This window comes from Lytechinus pictus, chromosome 6 (genome assembly GCF_037042905.1).
Source record: "Lytechinus pictus isolate F3 Inbred chromosome 6, Lp3.0, whole genome shotgun sequence".
Lineage (NCBI taxonomy): Eukaryota > Metazoa > Echinodermata > Echinoidea > Temnopleuroida > Toxopneustidae > Lytechinus > Lytechinus pictus.
Window position 1 is genome coordinate 2,130,166 of NC_087250.1, and position 18,388 is coordinate 2,148,553.

General features: G+C 35.3%; 1 protein-coding gene across 1 annotated transcript; it reads right to left on the bottom strand.

Moving 5' to 3' along the window:
* Positions 1-155: 155 nt before the first annotated feature.
* LOC129263060 (uncharacterized) lies at positions 156-11,590 on the bottom strand. The gene is made up of 5 exons (XM_054900989.2): positions 11,280-11,590; positions 5,991-6,165; positions 4,613-4,672; positions 3,083-3,349; positions 156-1,909 (listed from the first exon to the last, which is right to left on the bottom strand). Exons 2-5 carry the CDS (start codon positions 6,138-6,140, stop codon positions 1,835-1,837), a joined length of 552 nt encoding a protein of 183 aa, XP_054756964.1. The 5' UTR covers positions 6,141-6,165; positions 11,280-11,590; the 3' UTR covers positions 156-1,834.
* Between the last annotated feature and the right edge of the window lie 6,798 nt (positions 11,591-18,388).

Here is an 18,388-nt window from a genome sequence, read left to right on the forward strand (position 1 = left end):
TCTTTATTTATTCCTTCCTTCTCTCTCTCTATCCCCCTTTCTTCCTTTTCTCTTTCCTTCCTTCCTTCCTTATTTCTGTCTCCTTTACCTCTGCTTGTTTGCTGCATTTTCCTATTCTTTCGTTCGTTCTCATTACATAAGACTCCAGTACATGATTTGCCGTTGTCAAAAGAAATTTGTATTTTACAATACTTTACATGATACTTCAGTGATAACATGTACTAAATTACTACATAGCTAAAAATCGAATTGAAAAAAAAAGCGAAATCTCATAATTTTCACCTGAGCTACTATTTCCGCCCATACAAATATGAACTGGTCATGAATAAATTTAGAACGTTATGAAAGGCATGTACAAGCTACTCATCCAGAGAGACATGTTTTTAAAGGAATACTTACACTACAGTGTTAAACATAACCTATTTAGTGTTTTTAAATGACTACACCCTCAGGTGTTGTGTATACACCTGGGTGCTTGAATAACACCGAATAATCTGATAATATCGAGAGAATGTATTACAATTGATTAAAAATCAATGGGTGAAAACGCCACAAATTTAACAATTGTGTGAAACATGTAAGGTGTTGTCCTCTCAAACTTCTGACTGTTGAAATTTAATCATTAACTCTTTTTTTTTCCAGTGAAGTTACAATTTGCTACAATTTCACCTAAATTGCAAGGATGCCAAAATAAATCCAAATAGACTGTAGCTAGGGCCCAACCAAATTCTGGATTTAGCTTTTAATAGGCTCCTTATTCTAAGATTTTTTTTTAAATCTCGAGGGATGTGAATTAAAACCCTTTGATTTTGAAAAAAAAAATCTGCAGGATTAAAACTAAATCGCGAATTCGATCGGTCCCTATCCATTTAGATTTTATTCTACTGCAATATACTGTAATTTTGTCAGCTACTAATATTTCTGAAATCAATTACATAATACCGCAAAGTACTATCAAAAGGAGAGAAAATGTATGTAAATTCACAGAAATAATACAATTTAAATTTATATAATCCATAATAAACTTTTCTAACACACAATGTAATATTTACAAAAATCTAACAGGGGAGGGTGGCCTGTGCAATCTTTTACGTGCAAAAAAATAATCAAGCTCAACATATGAATATTTCAAATGCGTTGGGTGTCTAAGAAACAATTACTCGCAGAAAAGGCAAGGCGATTAAAAACTAATGATTTTATAAATAACAATTAATAGAACGGTATAAATAATTAATCATTTCAACAGCTTCGAAATAAGAAACATCATAGCGTAGTTGGAAATAGATTTTTATGGGTAGCGATATCCTATGTGTGCTTCATGGTTTTAATGATAGCGTGTTCACCTTTAGTGAGCATTTATGAGGTTCCATTTTAATGCGTAACAAAGTATTGGTATTGCCGACATATCGTATATATTTTGCTTTATTCCCAGCCAATATACGTTCAACTTCACGGTCAGCAGTATGCTAATTGATGTAGGTTAAGTGGAGGGGCTTTTACTTCCGGGGGCAAATACGGAAGTTTTGCTATTTTGGCAACTACTATTATAACATTGCTCAGCAGCAAATTAAAATCAATGTTTCCAAGGTATTTCGGGCAAAGTTACTATGTTTTAAGTCATTATGTAACGGGTACCTATTCCTTCTTGTCTTGAAATAAATACAATGCATTTTCAGAGATAATAGTCAACCAGCTTCCACCATAATAATCAAATAGCTCAGGGCATTGGCATTGATGATGGCGTCATTTGTGGGGAATTCCCCTGTCGACCACTAGCCTCGGGGATTCCCCCGATGGCTATGAAAAGGGGAGTCCCCAGTCGCGACCAATTGGCCTAGGGGCTTTCCCGAAGACGATTATGAGATGTCCCATGTGCCACTCGGACTGGTTCCAATGCAAGACCGTAACCCTGGACACAAAAACATGAATGGAGAAGATATAAAGATTGGCGAATGAAGAGGCGAGGGAGACGGAGATGGCATAACGAAAGAGAGAGAGAGAGAGAGGGAGAGGGAGAGAGGGGGAGAAAGGGGGAGATGGGGCGCCGAGGAGAGAAAGAAATACAGGAGATATATAATAATAATAATAATATTCCGCATTTATATAGCGCTTAATACATCGGAACGACGTCTCTAAGCGCTTTACAGACATATTATTACCCCGGTCATCGGATCCTTGCACGCCTGCATACAAATGTATGCACCTTCTCCACTCCCTGGGGAGCATTCCAACAAGAGTTCCAAGACTCAATTGCTAGGCATACTACATAGTAGGCTTTCACATCCTACCAGGTACCCATTTAACACCTGGGTGGAGAGTGGCAAAGTGTGGATTAACGCCTTGCCAAAGGACGCTAGGTCATGGTGGGCTTCGAACACACGACCCTCTGATTACAAGGCGAGAGTCAGAACCGCTACACCACGACGCTTCCACACAAAAAGTGACGGAAGGGAGCGGAAAATAGAATTTGGATTATGAAACACATAAATTAATTAAAGAAATTGATAAGAAATGGATCAATTTATCTATGGGCTCTTAGATAAAAGTGCTTTAAAATGTAAAATATCATGGAATTTGATTTATTAATAGTGTTTGTAATTTGTTGATCAGAAGGCTCTCATCACCCTAAAATGTAACATAATTACCCTGGCAGCTGTTACGCGCTTCCGAGTTTCGAGAATGAATTCATGGCATACTTGGTTTGGATTCGAATCCATGACCCTCTGGTTTGAAGGAGGATGTCAGAACCCCTAAACCACGACGCTCTCATGAGTTCGTTCTTAGTAGTGGTGTGGTATTGCGAAACCTGCAACCAAAACCACTTTGGCAAGCGGAACGTATGAGCTTTGGCCAAAGTCCTTCTTACCAAGTTTCACGTTTTCGAAAGTTCAGAACTTTATCTATATCTCCCACTCCCATCTTGATTACTTTAATTTTTTATGAAAACACTGTCTTTGAGATCCTTCTTCAAAATATTGATGTCATCAGATAAATATTGTTTCAGCCTTGCAGATCAAAGGTCGTTCGGAGCGGAAGAGGGGGGGGGGGTGCCCCGGTGTCATATGACGCCCCGACATCTTACCTTCTTTGTAGGTGCCTTCTCACAGCAGCAGTTTAACCATGATGCATAGCAGGACGATATAAGAAGACATACACCAACACATAACACACAGGTATGAATGGCAAGCCCAGTAGCGACTAGTTTCTCAGAACGTCCCCGTCGGCGCGCCCTCTCTTGAGCATCGTAGGCCAGGGCGTATTCGGCTCGCCAGGCGAAGAACGCGACGAGGAAAAGGCAAGCTGCACTGGCGAACAACACGAGGAGACTGAAGATAAAGAAACATTTACCCTGCATTGGGAGAAATCAGGAAATACTGTTGTTACTTCTGAGTAATTGATATTTATCATATAATCCGTGTCGATGATGATAGTTATGTTATTGATGATGATGATGATGATGGTGATGATGATGGTGATGATGGTGATGATAATGATGATGGTGTCGGTGTTGATGGCGGTGTTGGTTAAGATAACTATGATGGTAATGATTACGACAGTGGTGGTCATGCTGCTGCTGCTGCTGGTGATGATGGGGTTTTGGTGATGATGATGGTGATGATGGTGATGGTGATGACGATGATAATAATAAAAACAATAATAGTCATTTATATTGCGCAATCTATCTAGGAGTAATCTATTCCGAGTCGCGTTGATATTATTATTATTACCCCAGCTTTAAATAAGCTCAATCAGCCTTTCAGCGCTCAGTACATTTCAAAGAATTACTCCTGCTGGGTAATCACGTAATCACCTCACCTGGGTGAATGAGGAAGATGATTGTAATGAAGATGATAATGATGATGGAGATGATTGATGATGATTGCGGCGATGATGATGATGATGGTGGTAATAATGATGATGATGATGATGACGATGATGGAGATGATTGATTATGATGATGATGATGGTGATAATGGTAGTTTTGATAATGACGATGATGGTGATGATGATGAAGATAATGATGATGAAGATAATGATGAATGATGATGACGACGATGGTGACCATGATGAACACGGTGATGACGGTGGTGACCGATGAAATGAGAGAGAGAATATTAATTTTGTTTGGTACACGGCCAACTTAAAATGACTTTGAATTCCGTGAGTTGGCCCTAGCACATAAAGGAAATCACGGAGTTCCTCAAGGGCCAATACAAGGCCCACCTTTATTTACCCGGCCTCGAGATCAGTGATCTGTGAAACAGCAGAACATTATCAGCAGAATAGGAAACTTTTATAAATTACATATCACCCGATTTGACAGAGGCATTTAATTGACATGGACAGGACAGATGTATTCATATTACCCATATTGCTAGAGACTCAAACAAAGATGATATAAATTGAATAATGGCAAAAGCCGCAAAACATCTGCACATCATATTTTTTTAAAGATAATTATAAGGATGAATTAATAATAAAGAAGCTATGATCTTTTTTACATTTTCTATCCTTAATTCAATTGCATTCGCCATTGTTTAAACTGCATGAATAATATTCATTATAATAAGAAATGAATAAAAAAAAATGATAAATTTGTATCTATACTTACCAAAATCATTTCTTTGTAATACCGAACCATGCAGATACCAAATACACCAGTCAGAAAAGCCTGCAAAGAAACAGAAGCAGGATATTTTTATTTTATCATTTATTAAGTCAATTTATTGGCATTTTCAAAATAGTAACTAACATTTCGTTCTAATGACATGGGTAACCGGAAATTAAGTAAATAATCCAATTAATTACTTTTGATTTTTTTTAGTACTTTATGCTCTTTATTTACGATTCATTTTCAGATTAAAGTGCAATTATATTTACTATATCGATAATCACTATGATTAAAGTTATGGAAAAAAAATGGTGTAACTAAATAGAAAGTTCATCAAGTTAATTGAGATACAGAGCTTGTTTATACGTGCTTAATATGCCCAGTTTTAAGATTGGAATATCAAAAAGTTCGCGCTTCGCGCTCACATAATATTTAGGAAAATACCCATCCTTACCATGATTACAAAAAGTGAAAAGCATGTCCCATTTTAAGGTAGGAATGTCTTTTTTTTTTCAGTTCGCACTTTACGCTTGCACACTATTTAATAAGATGTCCATTCTAAAGATGAATATATATATATATATATATATCAGCTCGCGCTTTGCGCTCGCAATGTTTATTTGGGAACATACCAGTCCATTTCATGGTTAAAAAGGGTATTATGACCCGTTTTTAGGTCAAAATCGCAAAAAAAATTAGTTCGCATAATAAGGTCTTTATTTTTAAAAGTGCTTTAATTATGTAATCTATCAATTTTTTATGTTCTGAATGTAAAAAAAATCAACTCGCATCTATTATAGTTATTAGTTTGATATCTATTCTGATCATGGTTACAAAAGGTGCTTAGAATGTCACGTCCTTCAGGTCGCAATATCAAACATTTTCAGCCGCGTTTCGCACTTGCATTATTTCGTCAGAAAGATTCGTTTCCATTTCTTGAGTCAAGAGGTCTTTTTTCAGGTCCGTGAGTCAGCTCGCACTTCGCTCTGACATTAAAATAGATACGCATATTGATCATGATTACAAAAAAAAGTTCAGAATGTTCAAATTTCTGGTCAGAATACATGAAATATCAAAAATATCGAAACAAAAATTGAGCTCGCACGTCGCACCCGTATTATTTATTTATACATTGTGTATACTTATTTTGTTTGTTAGAACAAAGTTACTTAAAACTTCATTTTCTAATTTGGAATACACCCTCAAAAAAAAAAATCGGTTTTCCGCTGTCAATTGGGGAAATGTGGATGACTACCCCCCCCCCATTTGTGGAAGCTGCATCCGCCCCTGCCCCCCTAAGGCGTATGTATATTGGTATTATGTATACTCGCCCCCACCCCCGCCCCATCACCGTAGGTATACCGCTAGTGGATCTTACCAAGACTCCGCTCCATCCCGGTGAGGCGTATGTATATTGATAACCTGCATAGCAACCAAAGAAACAACTGACTTCCAAAGCGATCTGGATAAGACCTAGAAGCAATAAGGCTATGGATACATGAATCGCATTGGAGTAGACGTACGCCATCTTGGTTTCACAACTGTTGGCTTATCTGAAAAAAAAGAGGGAAAATTATGAAGGAACCTTCTTATTTAAAGAAAAAGTTCACCGACCAAAAAGTTTATTGTGAAAATAGCAGAAAAAGTAAGAAATGATATTGGCGAAGGTTTGAGGAAAATCCATCAAAGAATAAAACAGTTATTAGAATTTTAATTATTTGATTTGTGGCGTCATAAGCGAGCAGCTTTCCTCCCCCAGCAGTACATCAAATGAGGCATGACAATAGCATTACATTATAATTCTATTGTAAGGCCTCATTTGATGAACTGCAAGATTGCTTGCGGGCACACATATAGGACCCGTATACATACATTGATAGTTCTTAAAGAAAAGTTGTTAGATACATAACATATGCGGATTATAGGTCACCAAGTACTCCTTTGTTTTTACAACTGCAAATTTTACCTTTTGATGATATGGTCTCTCTTAACTGTGTAACATTTATGTTCAAGTGTCAATCACGCCAGAATGCATTTGTTCTTGTTTGTGGAAAATTCTTCCATCCATCATCATCATACTCGTCAAAGAAACCTTATCCATCAGCCATTAGCAAGAACCAAAACTGCTTTGAATTCATTTAGAATAGTTTGTGTTAAAGAATGGAATAAGTTACCCCATGACGTTAGAAATAGCTTGGCTCTGTCTCGATTACTGTGTAAAAAACACCCTTTTCGATAGATTGCAGGCCGGTGTGAATGTATAAATCATGATGCAGATTGCCAAGAGTGAGGTCTCCATGTGTGTGTGTGTGAGGGTGATGGTGTGGGTGCGTGCGTGTGTGTGTGTGTGTGTGTGTGAGTGCGCCTGTGTATAAGGGGGGATTACATGTGTGCCTTTATAATTTATTATTAGAGGTTGTCTATACAGGGTCAAAAAGGGTGGTGTTTCGGTTTCATTAGGGCGCCTGCTTATTTTGATGCTGTGGCTTTTCCTGAACGTTTTTGATGCATTCACAATTTTGGATCGATATTAATGAATGAGGTAGTAGGATGCTCGGGGGAACGCCCTGCTTCATTTAGGCTGTCTGGTACCCTGGGTAAAGAGAAACATCACAATTTTATAACCTACCCCTATTATTATATTGTTACATCATTTGTTCTTAAGTTATACTCATTGTAAATATGTTACTTTTTGTGATATACCACTATGTAAATGGGCCCCGTCAACAAGCAGTGCTTCACTGCGGTCCCAAACCTATCATTCTGAGTTCTTTAATGTTATGCTTTGTACCACTGTTTGTGTTTGATTTGGTTTGAATAAAATACTATATTCAAATTCAAATTCAAATTCAAATTTATTTATTTCACTTCCATCAATTGTACATACATGAATTGTATACCATATATAAACATAAATATTTGTATACGTTGCAAAAAAAGAAAATAAACTATAACGTGTGGTAAGAAAATCAATGAAATGTCATTTTCTTAGGAAATCAAAAATAGTTTTTATTGTATCTTTAATATATCAATACATAAATCTTTTTATACGCACTCCTAAAAAGAAAAAGAAGTTCATCATTACGAACCATTAAAAAAAAATGAAATCTATGTTTTTTTTATTGTAAGACATATGGGGCAGCTGCTCGTTAGACGTCACAAATAAAAAAAACCTTAAAATTCTAATAACTTTTTTAATATTTAATGGATTTTCCTCAATACTTCACCACATAGACGGCGGAAGCGGGGGGGGGGGGGGTCCTGCCCCCTTAATTTGAGGTGGGGGACGAATCCCCCTAAATTTTTTGTAGATAACCTTTTTTTTTTGCTTGTCAAATTTTTACCCGTGTCCATCCAGGTGGACCCCCCTAATTTTTCGGCTTCCGCCGCCAATGCTTCACCAATGTTTTTTTTTATTTCTTCTGCTATTTTTACAACAAACTTTTTGTCAGGGTGAACTTCCGCTTGAATGTTTATCCTACTATTATTTTTGTACTTCTAAGTTCTAACTACTAGTACTAGTATCTTTTCTCCTCCGCATACAGAGATAATGATTTTTTTTTTCAATCTCAATTTATTTATTTGACATCCTTTAAAAACATATGTACAAGTATACAACAACAAATGAGTAAAAGAATTTAAATCACAGTATAAGCGATAAAAAAATTGTCAAAATATAAAAGAAATGAAAATAAAATGTAGCGGATGTAGGAAGTCAGAAAGGCCATTGACCTGTCAAAGCAGACTCCCTTGATTACTACATTATGGTACGATTAAAAACACAAATAGAATAGTGGCCAAAAAAACAAACAAACAAAACAGACACGAACATATCGAAATCAACCCCCCCCCCCTCCTTAGATAGGCAGTTGGAATTATTAACTATAAGTAGACAGTTGGTTTTGTTTCAATCTACGTTTCAATGATGAGAATGTAACAGATAATTTTAAAGTATCGGGTAAATTATTCCACAAGTTTGGTCCTTTATAACGAATTGTAGATTTAGAAAGCGTATAACGAAAGAACGGTATATATAATTTGTTTGAATTTCTCGTTGCATAATTATTTATACTGCTATTAAATATAAAATAAGTTTTAAAACAAGATGGAAAAGTAGAATTTAAATTGAAATATTTGTACATAAATAAAATAATTTGCGATTCATAAAGTTCATTTAGTTTTAAAAGTTTTACCTTATGGCATAGGCATATAGATGATGATGGTGATAATCAATTAAAACAACAACAATAGTGATGATAATAATAATAAAATAATAATAAAAACATCAACAACATCAATAATGTTAACAACACCTACAGTGATAATAACGATGATGATAATAATAACAATAATAATAATAAGAATAATAATAACAACATCAACAACAACAACAACAATGATAGCAACACCTACAGTGATAATAATGAAAATTATGATAATATTACGACCTACATTATTACTGCTGATTATAATATTGGCAAAGATGAAAACATTAGGTAATAAAGACATCGATTAATATAGGACTATTAAAAATGGCGTTTGTGGATTTTTAAACAATTTTGTGATAGATTTTGAATATTTAGAAAATGAGATCACATATGTTCACCGTTTCCCTTTCTTTCTTTCTTTCTTTTTTTTTTCTTTCTTTCTTTATTTCTTTCTTTCTTTATTAATTTTTTTCTTTCTGTCTTTCTCATTTTTCTTTCTTTATTTCTTTCTTTCTTCCTTCCTTCCTTCCTTCCTTCCTTTCTTTCTTTCTTTCTTTCTTTCTATCTATCCATCTTTATTTATTTCTTTCTTTCCCTTTCTCCTTTTTTCTTTTCTTTTTTGGTCATGTTTTTTTTTTTTTGGGGGGGGGCATAACCCTCAACCCCTATCTGTACGCTAGTGTTGATTGTTATAAACTTACAAACATTCAGAAAACAATTAACGTCTTTCAGCTGCTTGTGACAACTGAGAAAAAAACTGTTACAATTTACTTCTGCTAACAGATATTTTGTTAAAACACACCTCATATTGTGATCTCGATGAATATTACATTATACTCCCATAGATGCAGACAGTAGATATTATTTCATGTTTACTCGGAGGTTTATATCAATATATCAAACAATGAAACCCCGCCGAAAGCGAGAAAAAAGGCACGATAGGGAAAATTTCTTTCAGAATGTTTTATTGAAGGTCTTTCGGGCACAAAAAAAAGATTTCTCGCTATGAATTCCACCTGTATTCAAAGTGTATTTATACTGGTATATAGTGGTTCACCGCCGAATGCATTCATACATATATTATATATAACGAACTATTGCCCCGATATCAATGCAAGTTTGGCCCATATATATAGTATAGGTGATGTAGACTGCAATGGTCAGATATAACGTTTTGTTTTAGATTCAGATTCAGATATTTTGCCCATGCAGACCAATATAATACGTAAATTATCTATTATCTTAAGTGTAAAAGCATTTAAAAATGTCATTAGAAGATCATTTCTGTGAGTTCGTGTACTGTAAATCATTATTCATACTCGGCTACGTTTGAAGAAACTTAATTCATATCACAAAAATCGCAACGAATTAGCATGGTGTAGAGGGCAAAATCAGTGGTTTCAGAAATCAGTTTATTGGAGAGGGCATGCAGAGAACACTGACCCAAAGATATTATTGTAGGGCTTTTTGAAATCTTAATTGCCACCAAGAATTACTCGATAAGGAACTAATCAAGAAAGATCAATGAGGGTTTTATCACTAAAAATATGAGCTTTATTTCTATCTCAACTTCCATAAGGAGTGTATAAAGGGAGCACTATATTCATCATAATTATTTTGTAGGCCCCAGATCCGTACCTCGGTGTGTTCGCTAGAAAAGTAAACATTCCCCCCCCCCCCAAAAAAAAAAAACATAATGATCTTACTCTCTTCAATCTTCAATCCTTACTTATCATTATATAGAATCCAATAGAGAAAAAAATTCTACTCATCCTCTAAGTTATGGAACAGTCTTCACGAAGTCGTTTAAAATAATTAACTTCCTCATCTAAAAAAAACACCTAAAATCATTTCTTTTCAATTCTTAATTTCCTTCATAATTCTTGAATAGCGCTCGAGCACTCTACAGAGTAGACTTGGCGCTATATAAATCAAATTTATTGTTGTTATTATTATTATTCTTATTACTATTATTATCATTATTATTATTATTTATATTTTCCTTATGATCATTATCATTATTATTATAATTATCATCATTATTAATATTATTATTATCATTACTATTTTCATCATTTATATTATTATTATCATTATTATCGTCATTATTATTATTGTTATCATCATTATTAATGATATTATCATTATTACTCTTTTCATCATTTATCTTAATATTATAATTGTTTTTATCAAACCATGAGGCAAATGTCCGGAGGCGCGACAACATAAGGGGTTCGTCCCCTGCCTTTTGTAGCACTAGTCGTACATACATCAGGCATCACAGAGCCAAGATGAAGATGATATCGACAACGAAAAACCAAAATAAACCACGAGGAAAATGTCTACAGATGATAAAACTAATACTAAACGAAAACCTTCTGAAAGCTTAACGTCCAAATCAAATATATGTGTTGGAAGCTCCTTGAATATATTAAAAGAAAGTTTGAAGTTATACTTACATATTAGATGACTGATCAGTATTCGAAGTATTGTGTTCCACCGATGTACTACCTACTATCTGTCACTGGTAAATATATCGGTAGATTAATTGATGAGTTATGCCTGGTGTGTTCTGGTAGCAGAAGCTATTCTGTGATTATGATTTCACCGAACAGGTGTAACGCACACTGTATATTATAGGTCTAGTCAAGGCATGTATGTTTAGCGCGGATGACAGCTCTGCAGGATCTCAAATCGTTTGAGAGCCGTCATGGACTTGAAGAGATTGGTGTTCCAGGGCGAACGCTACGGAGAAATACCAGAACCTAAATGTTAGGAGTCACTCAGACGTAAACTTATTCTGTATATTTATAGAATTTTATAATGCGTAGTTGCAGAAAAGTCGTGGTGAAGAATCCCGATGGAAATAGATATGAAGACGTATTTCATTTTCATGTCTTGCTTTTTATTTATTATGTTCATTAAATAATTGTTAACGCTTGGTCATTATTGCTTTACAAAAAAATTTAGAGAGTAATACACGTAAATATCACAACGTTGATAATCAATTTATATAGATATGAAATACAACTCGTAACTGAAAATTAGTTGGTTCTGCTTGCATAGCTAATTATTGAACTGTTTATTTTTCTTTCTATGGTATAAAGGTGTTTACCATGTTAAATACTATTTTTTTTCCTTTATCCTTCCTTATTTTATTCCCTTTTTGATCTAAACATTATCATTCGTAGAGAAACTGAAGGGGGGGTGGGTATTGACAAAGGGTGTCAAAGAAACTGTAAAACACTATGGCCGATAGCATGATGTCTAATCTAATTTAATGGCCAATGTCTAACTCTGTGCCCAAATTATATGGAGAATACTTCGGAATACTGGCATATGGGGTCATCTGTCATTATTTTATTTTACTGAACTGATCGTCAATAGATCGGGGGCTCTATTTCGCATGCTCACCCCCGTTTCCCACATAATTGGGCAAATTTTAATCGAAGAGCACTCTCTGCCCTTTTACATTAATAACATTTCTTTCATTTACATGTTTTGCTTGCCAGATGGAGCAATTGAGTTATAATAGGTCATTTTTGGAGGTGAACGTTTAGGTCTGAGAAATAAAAGTTTCTAAACAAATTTTTTTCGAGATCGATCAATCATCATGCGCGTCAATTTCCTTAGATTTTTGGTCCGTCTTTAGCTGTGTGGGGGGGGGGGGGCGGCCCTCTCCTACATGCTGATTCGAGAGGGAGGAAATCCCCACCCTCGCCCGTCCTAACACTCCCTGCCCCCCCCCCCCAATCGCCACCCATGTCGTAAGTAATCACCAACTGATTTAATAATAAGCAATGTTTTTACGGCGAATGTTTATTCTAGCTAGCATATAAAGCCACTAGCGTACCTAAGGGGGGGGGGGGCAAACTCCCCCCCCCCCTCCTGACGAGTCACAACTGATCCCTGACGAGCCACAAATGGCCCCCTCTTTTGAACTTGAAGACATTTTTTTTTTTTTGCTTGTCACTTTTTGTTCTGGTACGAAATTCTTAATTTGTGGTTGAAGACCTTTTTTTTTTTGCTTGTTAATTTTTGTTCTGGTACGAAATCCTTTATTTGTGGTTGAAGACCTTTTTTTTTTGCTTGTCAATTTTTGTTCTGGTACGAAATCCTTTATTTGTGGTTGAAGACCTTTTTTTTTTTTTTTTTTTTGCTTGTCTTAATTTTTGGCGGACGAATTTGCCCCCCCCCCCCTGGAAAATCCTGGGTACGCCACTGTATAAAGCCGTTGCTTTTGAAACGGTTCGAGAATTGTATTTTTGTTCGTCTGAATGGGGTGGCCACGCCCCCTCCCAGCACAACCCAATGAGAGGATCGTACCGATGGAACTCTCGTCAAACGAAAAAAAACCGAGATGTAATCCGTCGCGCCAATCCCCGAGTGTGCGTAATAGGATACAGAACACGATGGGTGGGAATGAGGTCCTTCGGACATTTACAGCTAGTGTTAAGATTGTACATTAGGATAGGATTATGATCTTGAAATGAGTATTCGAAGTTGATTCACAGAACACCGCCTCGAAAAGGGCTTCAATGTGAATGCAAAATGAATAGAAAGGTTCATCCTCCAACGTTCACAGAATAAGTTACAAATCTCTCATTGAAACCATAGCAACCATCGATAGGCCTACCTACCAAAAAACAAACACACACACATACACACAACTTATTTTGGGATCAGTCTGTCTTGAGACTATACTGTTGAATTGTGAGATTGCAAATCCAGTTAAATGGACCATCTTGTCTATTTGGCACCAATCTCGTCGGTCCAATCTATAAAAGTGTGACGTCATTAGTTTAAATGATAAGATTTCAATCCGTACGTTACCTCCCCATTTCCATACAGGTTAAGTTTATGGATTGTGACGTCATTGATTTAGTTTCCACCTGCAGTTTCCAATCCTATTTCAATGCATCATCTTGTATTTGACACCACGCAGGTTTAGAGGTCAAGTCTGGGTCGCGTGTGTATATTGTGTTCATTCCTGCGGTGTTGAGCTTCTATTCAACGGACGCATCAAGCTGAAGAAATTTGACATTGAACAGTCTTAAAGTTCAGACCCTTTAAGCTTTAATGCCGTTTCTATAACCTTGGACGGTATATCGTTGTCCGGGAAAAAATTAAATCCTGAAATAAGTAACAAAGACTATCTCAACCGAAAACATTATGATTCAACGGAAAGATATTTCACAGGAAGGGGATGACCCTTGTTATGGCATAATTTTTTTTCAAGGAGTTTACCTAAAGGTCAAGTTCACCCAAGAAAGAAAAAAAATTGATTTGACTAAAGAGAGAAAATCAAAATCGGACTTAGCACAAGAAAGTTATGACATTTAAGGCCTAAAAATATCCCTTATTCTTTACAAAACAGTCATGTGCATTACAAGGAGACAAAATGTATAATTGTATAATGTTGTTCGAATAATAATAATAATAACAATAATAATAATAATACATAACATTTATAAGGCGCTTACTACTGGTGTTTCTAAGCGCACTATGTTCTGTTTATGGTTTACACTAGGGATTGAAATAAAAGAAGAAAAAATGTGGCAGGGGGAAATGACACAGCTAATGCAACTATACTAATAATAAAAAAAAAATATTCTCATGCAGATCCGGCATTATGTATGTTGATAAAAAGTTTCTTCAACATCCAATTTTCTATGGTTTTTGTTTCTAGTGATAACTGGATAAGGTCAATATTGTTTGTATTGCTTTTTTGTGAATAAAATATAAATAGGGGATGCTTGGCCTTAAGAATTTTAGTAGATACAATAATTTTGGCTTCATTCTTTTTACAATGGCGAAGCCACAGTATCCATGGTGGTTTCAAGTAGTTAAAAAAAAAACATTTTGAAAAGGAGGGATAAAAAGACATGGGAGAAGAAAAATGTCAATATATAGAAGAAAATTGTAAAAAAAGATGAACCAGAGGTGTGTTCCTAAAAATAGCCTTACTAATTGATAATATAAAAAATAATGACGTCAGCTTTAGGTCGTTTTACACCCCTCCCCCTCCATATCAAAATATCCATAGCGGCGTTCCTGCCTTTACCCATGCAATCGGGAAATATACGCCTACTGACATGATTGACATTACAAGTGACATTTGAGATAGGTAAACAAAATGAGACATGAGTGTGGTATGTCTTCTCTGACGCGCGTCCAAACATGGCTTTAAATCTTTAATTTCCTCCAACAGAGAAATGATATGAACAATAACGGTTAATTGACGAGATATATATTGAGATTGGTTGGATTTTAATATATACGGCCTACTTGTGTCTGATTAATTATATAAAATTCATTTTAATACTTGATCATGACCATGATCATGATGATAGACATGATAGCATGTCTGAATTGATTGGTTTGTCGTCATTCTTTTTGCACACTGTTAATCATTACTTATGTTTTTGAACGCAATTCATTTTTTTGTAGCACATATTGATATCTATAAAAGAAAGACAATCGTGAATAATCCTCTCTTTCATGTTGTATATTTCTCTCATTTTCTAATTTAAAATTGATTGTGACATCAGAGGGATGTTCCTCTTACTCATAAAACGAACTGATGTTCAGATGTATAATGTTGGGGTGAGCTAAACCCCTAAATATTAACAGAATACATGCTTTCTTATTATATCATTGTTTTTTTTTTTCAATGCTAATATTGTTGTCTTCTGTTTATCATTATGCTTGTTATTTATTTGCGTTTGTTCTTTATTACCAGTAAATCGTAAAAGCTATGATTTTTGGTGAATCCCCCATTTTTCATAGTGCATAGATATTTACAGATCTCTATTCATTAAGATGTGTAAATATTATGAATATTTTTTAACAAAATTAATATTTTGTATACTTTCTTTATCATTGATTGTCACTTATATCTTCCAATATAATGATTTCAATTCTTTTGTAAACGAAAGAGTACCAATTTTGAAAAAGAAAAATAGAATACGAATTTCATTAGAGCTTGCCAAATATATGACGACATTGTTTACTTTTACAACTACAAAGATACACAACTAAAAATATTATCTCTTGGCCTATGCCTTCATCTTTTCATTTTTGCCCCATTACAGTCTTTGGAAGATTAACATATATAATTTGCAGTACTTATACTAATGATAAGCATTTGGAAACTGTTTGGTATATTATAGGGCTATGCGTTACATTAGAGCGACCGATGTTAGGATATTGGCACAGTGCTGAGTTACAATTGTTTTAATAATCCCCAAATTTTAGTTGGAAAATATAACAAAAAGCGAAATGATATACTTACCATGAAGGATGTACTTCTTTATTTCTGCCCTTTGACATTACATCATTCATCACACGTTATGTTGATGATATGGGTCAAGGGTCACTCTCATCGCTTATCACGCGAAAGGTTCAGAAGATAATGTATATCAAAAGAGGAGGAGCTTCTTTTTGTGAGAGTTTGAGATTTATTTTTTCCCCTTCAGTTTCTCCAAATAAATACAAAGTGATTGATGTATGGTTTGATGACAAACGAGGATGTTTTGATCAAATCTTCCTTCTACTGTCATTTTGTTTCTTTGTTTTGTCCTATTTTTACAAAGTACCACTACCAGTACCAGTGGTGTTATGGCAAAAATACATTGAAAGTCGCGAGCGAAGGAAGCAACCAGCAAAACCCTTGACCTATGTCATTGGAAATAACGAAATATCATTTGGTCGGTCGGGCGTGTAATATAACTGTAGGACTTTAATCATGTTAATATAGCCCAAATAACCAGAAGAACAATGGTCGATCAACTAAAGAGGAAACTGTATGTGAACAAAACGTAATGCATTACCCAAAATCGTTAACAAGAGGGCGGCGGTCCGGGGGATAGGAGGCTTCCGTCCTAATGGTTCTTGTTAAGTAATGAAGAAGGGAGGGGGGGGGGGGAGAAAACGAAGGAAAGTGGAGGAAAAGGTAATACAGATAGAAATCTAAAGGGCTGCGTCATACAAATATTGCCCCCCCCCTGTGAACATAAAGGCAATTTAAATGTTGAAAAGGTTGACAATGTTTGAAAATCTCGGATCTCATGTTACTATTCTAAACTTCACTATGGATATTGATTGAACGATAGATGGAAGAGAGAGAGAGAGATTTGAAAGCAAAATAATATGAAAGGCAGAGGCCTTAATTACTTTTAAATACTTTCCACACACGAAAAAAGCTATTGTGCAAAATATGTATTTTTAATGAGCGCCCCCTACGCTCACTGTCCTGATAAACATTTTTTTTTTTATAAAGTCATGAAATCTCTTCAAACATCAAACATAACAAAGCGTTGAATAATTTTGACATACATGCCAAGCCCGTAGCCAGGGGGAGGGGGTGGTTCGAACCCCCTAAATTTTCCAAAGCCAAAAATAAAGGAATGAAAACAGTTTTTTACGCCGGGATGGCCCTTTTTTCTAATTTTGCTCGTTAAATGTTGCATAAAAGGAAAAGAAAAAAAAATCGAGAATCGAGCCCCCTAATTGAAAACCCTTGCTACAAGGCTGCATACCGTATATGAAAGACAAACTACAGTGTATTATAAAAGTGGTGGTAAAACGTATGAGGATGGGCGGGGGGGAATTTAAAAAAATGATTTTTAAAGAATGTATGAGGAAAAAATAATCTCAATTTTCAGTTCAGTGATCTGTATAATATTATAATCAGTGATGTTGATTTTAAGCCCCGGGTTAATTAAGAACCTTACCAGTGCCGAGACATTTTGTTCTGTTGAATGATAAACCACCATTCACTCCATATCTGTAAACACTAATCATTAAATTATTTCACCATAAGGGCTGTGGAATCAGGGGATGGGCCGCATGACTTAAGCCCCCCATCTTTTTTTTTACGTTACATAATGTATACCATGTTGCAAACAAAGAACAAAAAGTTGCATTCTGCACTTTGTTCACTTAAGGTGGAGGTCACACTATTCAGCCGATGTTACATGCATGATTATAGGCAACAAAAATAAACTCGAAATCTTTCCTTTTTTAGTGTTTATAGCTACATCGATGAAACCAACTCCAGAACGACAAGAGCTGTCATTCCCACTGGGCATTTTACCTGACATTACCCGGGTTGTAACAGGTAATAACATGGATATTACTACGGTAACAACAGTGGGTAATAACAGGGAAATAGTAGACCAATCCTTCCCTCTTATTACCTGGACCTGATATTACTCCATTTACCCAATATTTCTCAGTATGATGTAACTACTATTTCCAGCATTTTAATGATATCACCACCTCATATTACTCTGTTTACCCAATATTACCCAATTAATGTCGGCTCATTAAAAAAACAATTAGTGTCATTAGGGTCATTGAAGCACATTTTTACAACTCCATACTCTAAGCCATATCATCTTATCCTATCCTAAAATCCTACATCCTAATCCTAATCCTATCCTACACCTATCCACCAAACCCTGTCATTTACTTCTATATATTGAGCGAGTTTACAACACTTGACAAATTATGGTTAACAATTATTCAACCCTAAAACATTTTTCTAAAATTAATGTCATGATTA

Excerpts from the sequence above, each read along its gene's own strand:
- LOC129263060 (XM_054900989.2), bottom strand. The coding sequence starts at position 6,140 with ATGGCGTACGTCTACTCCAATGCGATTCATGTATCCATAGCCTTATTG. Across the intron at positions 4,673-5,990 it reads CGGGATGGAGCGGAGTCTTG|GCTTTTCTGACTGGTGTATT; the intron begins GTAAGATCCACT and ends GTTTCTTTGCAG. Across the intron at positions 3,350-4,612 it reads ATTACAAAGAAATGATTTTG|GGTAAATGTTTCTTTATCTT; the intron begins GTAAGTATAGAT and ends CTCCCAATGCAG.